Raw genomic sequence first — 14,025 nt, forward strand, 5'->3', positions numbered from 1 at the left:
AAATTACAGCTGGCACTTAGGAAGGTGAAGGGCTGCCGGAGGACAGGTCGTGCTTCCACTTGGAGGGCAGAGAAAGAGAGAGGGAGGGAGGTGCGGGGTGTGGAACTTGAATTAGAGGGGGGGCGTGGAACTCGAACGAGAGGGGGGGCATGGAACTCAGAGGGGAGGGGGTCCTGGAATTCGAAGGGGAGGGGGTCCTGCAACTCGAAGGGGTGGGTCCTGCAACTCGAAGGGATGGGGGGAGAGGGTCCTGGAACTCAAACGGATGGGTGAAGGGGGTCCTGGAACTCGAAGGGGAGAAGGGGGTCCTGGAACTCAAAGGGGAGGGAGGGGGTCCTGGAAGGGGAGGGAGGGGGAGGGGGGTCTTGGAACTCGAAGGGGAGGGAGGGAGGCAGGTAGGGGGGCGTGGAACTCGGAGGAGAGAGGGAGAGGGAGGGGGCCCTGGAACCTTGCTAGCGCCCGTTTCATTTCTGTTGGAAAGGGCCTCTTTTACTAGTGTGTGTGTGTGTATATATATATATATATATATATAAATAAAAAATATATATACATAAAATATATTACCAATATGGATGCCGGGCGAGCTTCTTCATCAGTCTTAAACGCCTCCTCTTTCAATATCGATTTTAACATTATTGCAATTAACTATTATCTATTATCCACAACGTAACTCTTCAAGGGCACGTATCTTAACTGAGTATAGCATAATTTGGTTTTCCCAACCGAGAGCCTCCGTTTCAGTGTTAGCTTCCTCAGGAGCCAAACCTCTTTATGTCTTGCCCTTTTATGATTCTCTTGAACAGTTACGTTCTGGATAATAGATAATAGTTAATTGCAGTATAGTTAAAATCAATACAGAATCAATATATTGTGAGTACTTTTCCACAAAGAGAGACATAAAAAACTATCACTTATCCTGAGACAACAAAGTAATACAATGAAGAAAAGACTACAGATAACCAAAGAGATGTCATTATCTTATAAACTATATAAGGCCAACCAAAAAGGTCCTCATCCAGAAAAAATAAAAATGTGCTGAAACATATCAATTAAAATATTTCAATCGACAAGCACAGAAGAACAAAGGACACTCGCACAGGCAAACACAGTGAAGGTGACACCAAAGATGATGCAGAACAAAACGTCCAACGGACTCGGGGGCCCTTTTACTAAGCCACGTAGGCGCCTATGCACATACAGTACCTAACGCGTGTCAATTTTGAGTTACCACCCAGCTACTGCATGGCCCTTGTGGTAATTTCATTTTTGATGCGTGTCCGCTACGTGCACCTGAAAATAGTTTTATTTTCTGGCACGCAGGTGGTAATCGTCATTCTATGCACCTAGATCATTACTGCCCGGTTACCACATGAGACCTTACCGCTACGTCAATGGCTGGCGATAAGGTCTCAGACCCAAAATGGACACTCGGCAATTTTCATTTTGCCGCACGTCCATTTTCGGCAAAAATGTTTAAAAAGGCATTTTTTACAGGTGCGCTAACAATGATTCTGTGCGTGCCCAAAACACATGTCTACAGTACTGCAGGCCATTTTTCATGCGCCTTTTGTAAAAAGACCCCTGAAAGAGTTCACATCAGAAGCTTTATTCAAAGTGTATAATAGAATCGACACAAATCGTGTTTCGGCCACAGAGGTCTGCTTCAGGAGTCCCTGTCAAGTGTAGATATATAGCTTCTCAGCGCTCTACAAGTTTTGAAGGTAATGACCTAGTCTCGGTGTATCGACTGCAGGAGCATTTACATCCCAAGTCGCAGCTGTACGGTTGCTGTGACGTTGGACTGTGGCTGAAATATGGTTCTTGTCGAGTCCATTATACACTTTGAATAAAGCTTCTGATGTGAACTCTTTGAGTCCGTTGGACATCTTTGGTGTCACCTTCACTGTGTTTCCCTGCTTGTTAAAATATTTCAAACCATGTTGGGACTGTTAAATAAAATATTGAGTTGGCACCTCCATTCCTGAAGGTTCCTTGTATTTTTTTCACCTACGAGGATGGTTAGTCCCAGGTCACCATTTCACAGACCAAAATATCAAGGATTTAAAGCTCCAAGAGATCAATTTGAGTGAATGTTTCAGGGTTTCCTATGTATAAAGCTATTGATCAGCCTGAGATTCTTGTCTGGATTCCAAGGATATTTCCCCATAGGAATAAAAGAGCAGAAACTCCTCCGTGAAATGTCGACTGTGCTCATGACATTAGAGTAACTGGGGTCAATTCATGTTCTGCTTTACACCAGGTCAACAGTATGAGTTCTGTCCAGAAGGATGGAGACCCTGGGGAGGAAAGTGTTACTTTCTATCTACTGAGATCAAAAACCGAGTGTCCAGCTATCAGGATTGTATTACCAGAGATTCTCACCTGGCTATGCTCAAGAACGCAACAGATCTGGTAAAAGTATATTCATTAACTCTCTACTTGGTACTTGCTTTACAAAAATGCATATAAGTCCACCACTTGCAAGTAAATCTCTCACTATAATATCGTACGTTCTAAGAGGAAAAGACTTCAGGTACTCAGTCCTCACTGTTGCATATCACATAGTAGACCGCATCGCTCAGCGTTTACTTTTGAAATTTAACTTTTCTTTTGCAAATCAGCTGGTGAGCATCCTCATAAGTCAAAAAACCTCGTCTTTCCACTTATTATTCAAAACTTATTTTACCTTATTAAGTTTCACATTTTGTAATAAGGAGATGGGGAGAAGAGAAGGTGGTAGAACGAGAGGACATGAAATGAGATTGAAGGGGGGCAGACTCAAGAAAAATGTCAGGAAGTATTTTTTCACGGAGAGAGTAGTGGATACTTGGAATGCCCTCCCGCAGGAGGTGGTGGAAATGAAAACGGTAACGAAATTCAAACATGTGTAGGATAAACATAAAGGAATCCTGTTCAGAAGGAATGGATCCTCAGAAGCCGAAATTGGGTGGTGGAGCTGGTGGTGGGAGGCAGGGCTATGTTAAGGAGCTGAACCCAAAGTTTTCTACAGCACGCTGTAATCAAGTAAACAGCATTAATTTTTCGTGTGAGATTTTAGAGAACTCGTGGATCTGCTTTTCTATAAGACCTTACTCATACCTGATGTACATGTGGGCGTCCATCTTGTTAATCCTCTAAGATGGCAACCGCGTTTTAAACCAACGCCAACTCTGTCAACCAATTAGATTGCACTGAAACCTTAAAGGGGACTTTACCTCTTAATTAGGAAGGTGCATCCGTTATAAAAAAGACTTCCATTCCACTCGATTGTTTAACCCCGCTGGAATTAAGGATTTCAATCTGTAAATCCAGCGTTGTTCCTTCTGCACTAATTGTCGGTCTCTATCACAATACATTGAGGATCACTGTGTGATACGTAACAGTGAGGACCGAGTATCTGAAGTCTTTTCCTCTTAGAACGTACGATATCATAGTGAGATATTTACTTGCAAGTGGTGGACTTAAAAGTATATTCATGAAATATCTTTGACTATAGACTTCACATGTCATGTGCTCTGCATTCACTCTGCGGCTCCTCAGTACCTCTCCACTCTTATCTCTCCCTACAGTCCTCTCCAGGAACTCAGTTCATTGGGTAAATCTCTCTTACCTGCACCCTTCTCCTCCACCGCTAACTCCAGACTCTGTTCCTTTTATCTTGCTGCAGCATATGCCTGGAATAGACTTCCTGAGCCAGTACGTCAAGCTCCATCTTTGGCCGTCTTCAAATCTAGGCTAAAAACCCACCTTTTTGATACTGCTTTTAACTGCTAACCCTTACTCACTTGTTCAGTACCCTTATTTTATCGTTTCCCTCTTAGTAATTCCGTTATCTCTTAATTGTCCTGTTTATCTGTCTTGATTAGATAGTAAGCTCTTTTGAGCAGGGACTGTCTCTTCATGTCCAGTGTACAGCGCTGCATACGTCTAGTAGCGCTATGGAAATTATAAGTAGTAGTAGTATTAGTAGTAGAGATACACAGTGATTAAGGAGTCCATTTACAAAGCCATGGTAAAAAGTGGCCTGTGGTAGTGTGGATACTTTTTTTTTGGCGCATGCTGGGCCACTTTTTACCACTACCGGGGAGAAGGCCATTTTTTAATGGGCCAGGAAATGGGCGTGCATAAAAATTAAAACTAGCATGCACCTATTTCTGGCCTGAGCCCTTACCGTCAGCCACTGATCTAGTGGTAAGGGCTCACGTGCCACCCCTGTGGTAACCATACATTTATTTATTTGACAAAATTTATATCCCGCACATCGTAACATCTGAGCGGGTTACAATAAAACAAACAAATCACAAACATCGGTAAAAGAAATACACATTAGGACTGTATAAAATTCTAAAATAATAAAAAGATAAAAATTAAAATTAAAATGCAAACTAATTGTTCAATTGCAAAATACAATCATTGTTATAATTGTATTTAGTTAGCGCAAGACAATAAAAACAGTCTAAACTATCTGCTACCCAGAAAAAGCCTTACCAAACAACAAGGGCCCCTGTTTACTAAGCTGCGCTACTGTTTTTAGCGTGCGCTAAATGCTAAACTGACCCATATGTTCCTATGGGTGACTCAGCATTTAGCACATGCTAATCATTAGCACACGCTAAAAACACTGATGCATCCTTAGTGCAACTTAGTAAACAGGGTCCAAAGTCTTCAACTGTTTCCTGAACAAAGGTGAGGAAGAAAGTTTGACGCAAAGACAGCGGAAGAGCATTCCACATTGTGGGGCCAACAACAGAGAAAATACGAGGGACACTTATCTAGTTAGCAGGTACTCAATTACCTCCAAATTCTACATATGGCGCTCAAAATTGTGCATGCAGAGTGTTCTAGAATACGGTAGATCTGCACCTAGGTTAGGCACAAGGATTAAATCTTTGCACCCAAAATTTCATTTTCATGTCATTTCATTTTATTAGACTTCTATCAGAGAAATATCCAGGTATCAAATCTAGTTCTATGTGGCTTACAAAAATTGGAGAAGGAATCAATACAAATCACCATGCTAGAATAAAATAGCAGAACACATTAGTAGATGACAATATTACTAATCCAGGATGAAAACATGGTTGTAATCACCCTTCCCTCTGTTTACTGTCCAATAATCAATTCCTAATCCACAACAGAACATTGTCTCCTATCCCATGACACTTTAATTTTCTCAGGAGTCTCTCATGAGGAAATTTGTCAAAAGTTTTCTGAAAATCTAGATACAGTACATCAACCATTTCACCTTTATCGACATGTTTATTCATTCCTTCAAAGAAATAAAGCAAATTGGTAGGACAAGACCTTCCTTGGCGGAACCCATGCTGACTCTGTCCTATTAAACCATGTCTGACTATGTGTTCTGTAATTGTATTCTTTCTAATAGCTTCCACTGTTTTACCCGGCACTGAAATCAGGCTTACCTGGATCACACCTGGAACCCTTTTTAAACTCTAATGAAAACTGTCGTCTTGTTATCCTAATTAGAATAATTGACTATAAATGAAGACATGTGCTAGGGGTGGGGAGGGTGTGGGAATGAAGACTGAACTAGGCCCTGCTGTGCCTTCTAGAGACTAGCTGTTAATGCTGTGGCAGAAAGTTCAAGTTTTAAAACTATAGGGAAAAGGGTATGGAAACTAGTTAATAAAGTTTGTGTTTTTTATTCTGTATTTATCAATAACCTACAATTCTCCTCTTTTAAATCCCAATCTTTAAGTTACCAAAGCACAGAGCAAAATAATGTTCACTTACCAAAAGAAATGTCCTCTTGGCCATCCTCCAGTCTTCAGGCATTTGTATATATACACTTCAAACTGTCTTTTTTCCTTGCATCTACAGGCTTCTTTGAAGTCCAATGGCGATAACTTGCATCCTTTACTCTGTTCACCCATCAAACCTTTCTGACTTTCTTTCACCATTATTGAAACATCACCTATTGGGATTCCCTAAATATCCTGTTTCAATGATATCCTTCTGTTGGATTATTTGTAGTAAATAATTAGCAGATTTTAGTACACACAGCTTCAGCTTTAGAAATGTTAATTTCTTTCTTCATCTCTCTCTCATTCACCCCTGAATAATTCACTGCTGAGTCACTTTAAAGTTGAAGTAACAAAACATCTGTTTACTCACAGTTTGTAGTTAGATTATAATCAGACAGGCTTATATATACATATTATTATACATTTGTATTATCAGCTCCTTCCATGTGCTTAGATGGTAATGGATGCTCACACCACCATAGATCCTCTCAGGTTAGGAGAGATCATGAGCTCCATGTGCTCCATGTGCTGCATCTGCTGCATCTAACCCCCACAGGAAGTTGCATAGCTGTGTGACCTCTCTAAGTAATTCACATCAGAGGTCACAGAGTAATCACAGAGAAATAATAGGTGACAGGCAATGCATGTAAAATACAATAAATTCCAACAAACCCCTTCTCATGCATAACTGTCATGCAATTATTTATTCATACAAAGTCCAAGCTTTATACGCAGATTCACAAAACGTTCTCTGGGTAACGGTTTGGTCATGATGTCAGCTGTCATCTCACTGGTGTGACAATAGTGTAGACTGATGACCCCTTCTTTCGCCAACTCTCGCACGTTGTGGTATTTCGTTGCGATGTGCTTGGTGCGTGACTGAACCTTGTCATTCTGTGACAGTCGGATGCAGCTCTGATTATCTTCCATTATCTGGATTGGTCTCTTTTCAGCTATTCCAAAATCCAGCAAAAGTTTTTCAATCCACATCAGTTCTCTGCACGCTTCCGATACGGCCACGTATTCAGCTTCTGTAGAAGACAAACTCACAATACTTTGTTTATGACTGGCCCATGAAATTTGTACATTTCCATACATAAACACATATCCACTTGTGGATTTATAATCAGAATGATCCCCTGCCCAATCTGAATCACAGTAACATATTAGTTTTGGATTACTATTGGCTGAAATCTTTAATTTACAATCAATGGTACCCTTTAAATACCTTACCATCCTTTTAACTGCAGTCCAATCTGATTTGGTAGGTGAGCTGACCCTTCTGCTCAAAATTCCTACTGCATTTGCTATATCAGCCCTGTACGTGGTAGCTAGATATAAAAGCTTACCTATGGCTGATCTATATTGGATGTTATCTGGTAAAGGTTCTCTTACTGTTTCATCCTTCAGAAAATCAGTGATCATGGGAGTGCTTACAACTTGGGCATCTTGCATACCTAAACTTTCAATAAGCTCATTTATTTTCTGCTTCTGGCTTAGAAGATAAGAACCATCATTTTGTTTCTCAATTTCTATACCAAGATAGTATGACACATTACCAAGTTCTTTTATCTCAACATTGTGGTTTAAACACTTTACAATGTCCTTGTACTCTTGCTCACTTTTGCTTGCAATGAGCAGATCATCAACAAAAGCAAAAATGTATGCATATTGTCCATTTGTGCACCTAGTGTACAAACATTTATCTGCTTCACCTTGCTTAAATCCTAAATTTGTCAATATTTCATGCAATTTTTCATTCCAACATTTTGCACTTTGCTTTAATCCATAAAGACCTTTGTTTAATTTACACACTAGCTGTCTTTGTTTTGTATTTATGAAACCTGTTGGCTGTTCCATGTACAAGTCCTCAGTTATATCTCCGTGAAGAAACGCTGTTTTCACATCAATGTGTTTGACTTGCATGCCTTTTGAGACTGCAATGCTCAGAAGTGTTCTAATTGTCGTGTGTTTCACTACAGGTGCAAACACTTCATCAAAATCTTCTCCATATTTTTGAAGATATCCCTTTGCCACTAATCTGGCTTTATACCTTTCCACTTTTCCTTGTGCATTCCTTTTTAACTTGAATACCCATTTGCATCCTATAGCTTTCTTGCCAGGAGGTAATTTTGTAAGAATCCAAGTATTATTTTTATCCAATGCATCAATTTCTTCTTGTGCAGCTTTATGCCATTCAGCAGCTTCTTCTGCTGGCATTTTCTCAATCTCATCCCATGTTAAGGGCTCTTGAGCTTCTGCTGACTTTGTTAGGTAAGACAGTCTTGGGGGTGGAACACCTTTGTTTTCCCTGGATGAGCGTCTGACAACAGGTTGGTCCGACCTTTCCGCATTCTCTAAATCTGAGAGTCCTTCTCCAATTGATTCCCCTTCTCCAACTGTACTGTCTTCTTCAATGATCCTTTCTGTGTCTGCTTCCTCTGCCTGTTCCTCGTTAGATACAGATGAGTTGCTTTCAGACATCTGCCTTGGTATGGCATTTATATACACTGGCATGTCTATTATGGTTCTAGTTTCATATTCTGGATGATAAGGCTCATCTGGGATAATCCAGCCTTTATCAACCCTTTTGTTTTCATCAAAATATGTAACATGTCTTATGCCAACAATGCCAGTTTTCAGATTCAAAATTCTATATCCTTTGTGTCCTGGAGCATAGCCAACTAAAATGCCCCTTTCTGTTGTGGAATCCAGCTTATGCCTTCTTTGCTTTGGTACATGAGCATATGCTGTACTTCCAAATGTTCTTATGTGTGACAGGTTTGGCTTCCTACCATGCCATGTCTCATGTGGTGTGCGCTCAGCGCCTTTAGTTGGCATTCTGTTTTGTAGGTACACTGCTGTGAGAATGGCTTCCCCCCATAGTCTTTTAGGGAGATTGCTATCTGACAGCATACATCTGGTCATTTCCACAAGTGACCTAAATTTTCTCTCTGCAACAGAATTTTGTTCTGGTGTATAAGCTACTGTTGTGATATGCTGAATGCCTTCTTGTTCTAGAAATGTGCGCATGCTTTGTGAAGTGAACTCACCACCATTGTCGGTCTGAAGAACCTTTGGTTTTCTTTCAAATTTATTGCTCACCATGGCTACGTATTTCTTCAGCATGTCTGTGACTTGACTTTTCTCTTTCAGCAAATAGGCCACACAATATCTAGAGAAATCATCCAAGAATATTAGCACAAATCTGTTATTTCCCAATGATGGGATATTAAACGGTCCACATAAGTCACTGTGTATTAAGTCCAGCACTTTATTACTCCTATTTCCTGTGTATGCAGGAAATGAGGGTCTCACACCTTTTTGAGTAACACAGTCTATGCATTTCTCCATTTTACCAGCATCTGCACTTATCTGAATGCCGGTGGCTAGTTGCTTACTGTAAAGATCCTGGATCACCTTAGAATCACGATGTCCCAGGCGGCGGTGCCAGATTTCCAGACTACATTTACCATCATTCTTCCTTACTTGCGCCATATGTGAGGCTTCACCTGAAATGTTCAGCTTATAAACATCATTATGCATAAAAGCTTCAGCATACACTTCATCATTTTTAGAGATTGTGCACTTACTGTTTTCAAAATGAATCACAAATCCCTTCTTATCTAATGTAGATACACTAAGCATATTGCAAACTGCTTGGGGAATATACAAGACATCACTTACAGGAATCTCTTTAACTTCATTAGACACTTTGCATTTTAAGAATCCAATACCTTTTGCTTGGATCTTAGCAGTCCCTGCGTTTGCAGTTTTAAGAATACCTTCCTCTGGACACATTTCCTGAAAGAAATCTTTAGAATTGGTTAAATGGCATGTGCTCCCCGAATCCAAAATCCAAGTACTTTCATTTGAATTATTATTTACCATAGTCAAAGATTTTTCTGCCATTAGAAAGCCCTTGTGTTTATCTTTGTCCTTCATACATTTCCTGGTTTGAAAATTCTTTAGTTCCATTGGCTTAGGTGAGCTAGAGGGAGTGTTTTGTGTTTCCTTACACCATTTAGATACATGTCCCTCCTTTCCACATGAGTAGCAAATCAGCTTGCCCTTGGGTGGAGTTTTCCCATAGCTCCGCCTTCCTCTGTTCTTTGCCAAGAAATTTGTTTCATTTCTCTCTGACTTGCTTTGAGAACACATCTCCTCAGAATCATTTATTATGCATTCCTGCCTTAGTTTTGATGTTGCCTGTTCAAAAGATTGCCCTTCAATGGCCTCATTTACAGACCTAAAAACATCAAACTTCTTTGATAGTGAGGTAAAAAGAAATGCTCTTTTCAATGCATCACACATGGGAATTCCAGAAAGTTCTAGCTTTTGAAATGAAGACATAAGATGCATAATGTGATCATTACATTTACTTTTATCCCTTAATTTGGTTTCATTCAACTCTGCCAGCCAAATTGGTTGCTGCTTTGCATATGTAGTTGCATACATAGTTCTCAGTTTATATAAAATGTCCTTTGGTGTATCTTTTCCCTCCACTAATATGGCTTGTTTCTCTGAGAGAGCTTCCAAAAGCATGCACTTCACATAATAGTTTGCATTGTCCCATTCAGCCATATTTTCAGCTGTTCTGTCTTGGTCTAAGCATATATGTAATCCTTTTGCTCGAAGGAGACATATGAATCTTAGTTCCCACTGCTGATAATTAAACTCAGTTAATCTAGGCACCTTGAGAGAATAGAAAAATGGTGAATTTCTTCCCTCAGCCATTTTCTTAGCCTTCTGTCTGCTGTGTGGGGGGAGAGAGAGACAGACTGAATCTTTCCTTTAAAACTTAAGAGAAAAATGTGGCCTTTTTTTCTGCCTGGTAATATTTCTCTTCTTTTTCAATTCCTGAGCCCTGGGCCCATAACCCTTTTGTTGGATTATTTGTAGTAAATAATTAGCAGATTTTAGTACACACAGCTTCAGCTTTAGAAATGTTAATTTCTTTCTTCATCTCTCTCTCATTCACCCCTGAATAATTCACTGCTGAGTCACTTTAAAGTTGAAGTAACAAAACATCTGTTTACTCACAGTTTGTAGTTAGATTATAATCAGACAGGCTTATATATACATATTATTATACATTTGTATTATCAGCTCCTTCCATGTGCTTAGATGGTAATGGATGCTCACACCACCATAGATCCTCTCAGGTTAGGAGAGATCATGAGCTCCATGTGCTCCATGTGCTGCATCTGCTGCATCTAACCCCCACAGGAAGTTGCATAGCTGTGTGACCTCTCTAAGTAATTCACATCAGAGGTCACAGAGTAATCACAGAGAAATAATAGGTGACAGGCAATGCATGTAAAATACAATAAATTCCAACACCTTCAAGGACACTCCACACCGGTCTATGTGCTCCTGGTAGACTGTCGGCTTTCCCTTCCATTTTAGTTTAAAAGTTGCTATATCTCCTTTTTCAAGCCTGGTTCTATCCTGGTTAAAGTGGAGCCTATCCTTTCAGAAGAGGCTTCCCCTTCCTTAGACTGTTGCCCGTTTTCTAACAAATTTAAATGCATCATCCTTGCACCATCGTCTCAACCACGCATTGAGACTTTGGAGCTCTGCCTGTCTTTTGGGTCCTTCATGTGGAATGGGGAACATTACTGAAGGCTACCCTGGAGGATCTGGATTTCAGCTTTCTACTTAGGAGCCTAAATGTGGCTTCCAGAACCTCTATTTTCCTATATCATTGGCACCCACATGTACCAAGACAGCTGGATTCTCCCCAGCACTATCTAAAATCTGCACCAGGCAGGCAAGTCACCAGGCGATCCTCATGTCCACCAGCCACCCAGCTATCTACAAGCCTAATAATTGAATCATCAACTACAGCAGCCATCCTCCCTCCTGGGCAGAAGCTCCTGGAGACACATCCTCAGTGCGAGAGGATATTGCATCCCATGGTGGGCTTGTTCTGGCTACAGGGTTATTTCCAATTTAGCCAGGGTGATGCTTTCCTTTTAGAAGGCCTCCCTCCTTCAAGGCAGCACAGGTGCTGCCAGATTGGAGGAAGGACTTTTCTACAACATCCCTATAGGCCTCCTCTATTTATCTTTCTGTCTCCCTCAGCTCTTCTAGCCTCAAGAGAAGGTACTCGTCCTTTGAGAGCTAGGAGATCTTTGCATTGATTGCACAAATATAACCTCTCACCATTTGGGAGATAATCAAATAAGTGACACTCACAGCAAAAGACTGGATAGCCCCCCTCTCGCCTGCTGGGGGTGGGAAGGATTTGGGTAGGGGGGTGGGAATAAAGACTGAACTAGGCCCTGCTGTGCCTTCTACAGGCTATCTGTTTAATGTAGTGGCAGAAAGTTCAAGTTTTAAAGCAATGGATTAAAGGGTATGGAGACTAGTTAATAAGGTTTGTGGGTTTTTTTTAATCCTAATTGTCTTTATCAATTACCTATAATTCCTCTTTTAAACCCCAGTCTTTAAGTTACGAAAGCACAGAGCAAAATAATTCCTGCACATCCTTATATGTATTTTACCATTGTTCTGCTTTCAGTGAACCTTTTGTAAAATATCTAAGAAATTTTCAATGTCGCCACTTGGATGTCCCTTTTTGTCAGCAAGAAGTCCTATGCAAATTAGGGCATCCCCATTTGAATTACTGCAGCCTCCTCCTACGATGATTAAATACATTTCATATTCTGGAGGCCAAAATATTTTTGGTGTCTTAGGCCTTTAGTGATGGTCGAGGCTATTTATTCACTTGCTCTCTTTATTTCCAGGACTTCTTTACTGACCAAATAAAAGGCACATCCTGGGTTGGTCTATGCTTCACAGATAACAGATGGATATGGCTGGATGGTACAGAGTCAAGGTATGTTTATTTATTCAGGACTCAATTTCACACAAGAGGAAACTCACAATGCAGAAAGGGTAAGATGCCAACAACAGATGAACTCACTCCATATAGCAACAGAAATCCTTATTCTGACATGTATGTGTACCAACATGATGATACGTATTTACCCGGACTATGTAGTCATTCCTTGGTGTATGGATTAGGAAGAGCAGGTCCTGAATCAAACAAAGATATGAAAATGTATTGTAGTAGTCAACAGCAAATTCAAGGTATGGATGACGCAGCACGAGCCATGTTTCGGCCACAAGGCCTGCCTCAGGAGTCAATACCAAATAACCAGAACCTTGCCTTCCATGACTCTTGAATTTTCTCAGGAGTCTCTCTTGAGGAACTTTATCAAAAGCTTTATCATCAGCATAGATGTAGAATTTTATGTCCATTGACCGAATCAGCTCAGGGAGACAGTATGGATTCCCATGGCACCTCACAGTCCAGTGCCCAAGGTGATGATGTGCTGTTGCTGAGCAGAACTGATTTTAGTCTATCTGACAGATAGGATTTGAACCAAGTAGTTACTGTGCCACTGATACCTGTTTCTGCCAGTCTGGTAAGCATGATATTATGATCCACGGTGACGAAGGCTGCCAAGAAATCGAGCAACACTAGTATAGCATTGAGGCAGATCGTCTGTCATGGTTTCTGTGCAGATCATCAAGAAGGGACACAGAAACTGTCTCTGATCCGTACCCAGGTCTGAAGCCAGATTGACATGCTCCTTTTACAGAATAGTGCGTAACATTGAATTATGTGGTACCTAAATTGAGCGTTGTGTATTGAATTCCCTCCATTATGTTAATTGTGTACATTTCTGAAGATAGCACCCCTACTATAAATGTTAGTAGTAAAATAATTATATATTTTCTTCACAACAGGTCTGTTACAATTCGTTATAATACTCATTGTGCAGCGCTGTATAAGAGTAAATTATACGATTGGAAGTGTGCTGATCAGAATCACTGGATCTGTGAGAAGCGTGCAGTCCAGCTACTGATTAAAGAGGATTTTAATATTCTACCGGTATCAATTAGTGGCATGAAACATGTCGATGGAAACTAAAGAGAAAGTGTGATCATAACGATAGACTATGAAGACGGGAATGGATCGTCATGTGTCTTATCCATGTTCCAGATAAAGATGGAACATTGTGCATCATCTTGATTGGCTTTCCGAGAAGATGGTTTATAAAGTTTATAAATAAATATAATTATTGATACCTTTGTCTTTCTGCCATCCTCTCTCCCTCCCTCATGTCTATCTCTCATCCTGGGGCTATGAAACGATTGCTGAGTCAGTTAAGAGATCGGAGAGAGAAACAGAGAGCTGACCCATTCTACATTATTACTGATCTGCTAAAACGTGCTGAGGCTCCTG

General features: G+C 40.5%; 1 protein-coding gene across 1 annotated transcript; it reads left to right on the top strand.

The window, feature by feature from the left end:
- The first annotated feature begins 2,366 nt into the window (after positions 1–2,366).
- Positions 2,367–13,728, top strand: LOC115462745 (killer cell lectin-like receptor subfamily B member 1B allele B). Its single transcript, XM_030192730.1, has 3 exons — positions 2,367–2,412; positions 12,518–12,609; positions 13,527–13,728. The coding sequence occupies exons 1-3, from the start codon at positions 2,389–2,391 to the stop codon at positions 13,708–13,710; spliced, it is 300 nt and encodes a 99-aa protein (XP_030048590.1). The 5' UTR covers positions 2,367–2,388; the 3' UTR covers positions 13,711–13,728.
- Positions 13,729–14,025: the final 297 nt, after the last annotated feature.

This window comes from Microcaecilia unicolor, chromosome 2 (genome assembly GCF_901765095.1).
Source record: "Microcaecilia unicolor chromosome 2, aMicUni1.1, whole genome shotgun sequence".
Classification (NCBI taxonomy): domain Eukaryota; kingdom Metazoa; phylum Chordata; class Amphibia; order Gymnophiona; family Siphonopidae; genus Microcaecilia; species Microcaecilia unicolor.

Bases quoted from the DNA above. Each gene is read 5' to 3' on its own strand.
- LOC115462745 (XM_030192730.1), top strand. From the start codon at position 2,389: ATGCTCAAGAACGCAACAGATCTG. The intron at 2,413-12,517 runs GTAAAAGTATAT...CTTTATTTCCAG, and splicing joins TCAAGAACGCAACAGATCTG to GACTTCTTTACTGACCAAAT. The intron at 12,610-13,526 runs GTATGTTTATTT...TCTTCACAACAG, and splicing joins CTGGATGGTACAGAGTCAAG to GTCTGTTACAATTCGTTATA.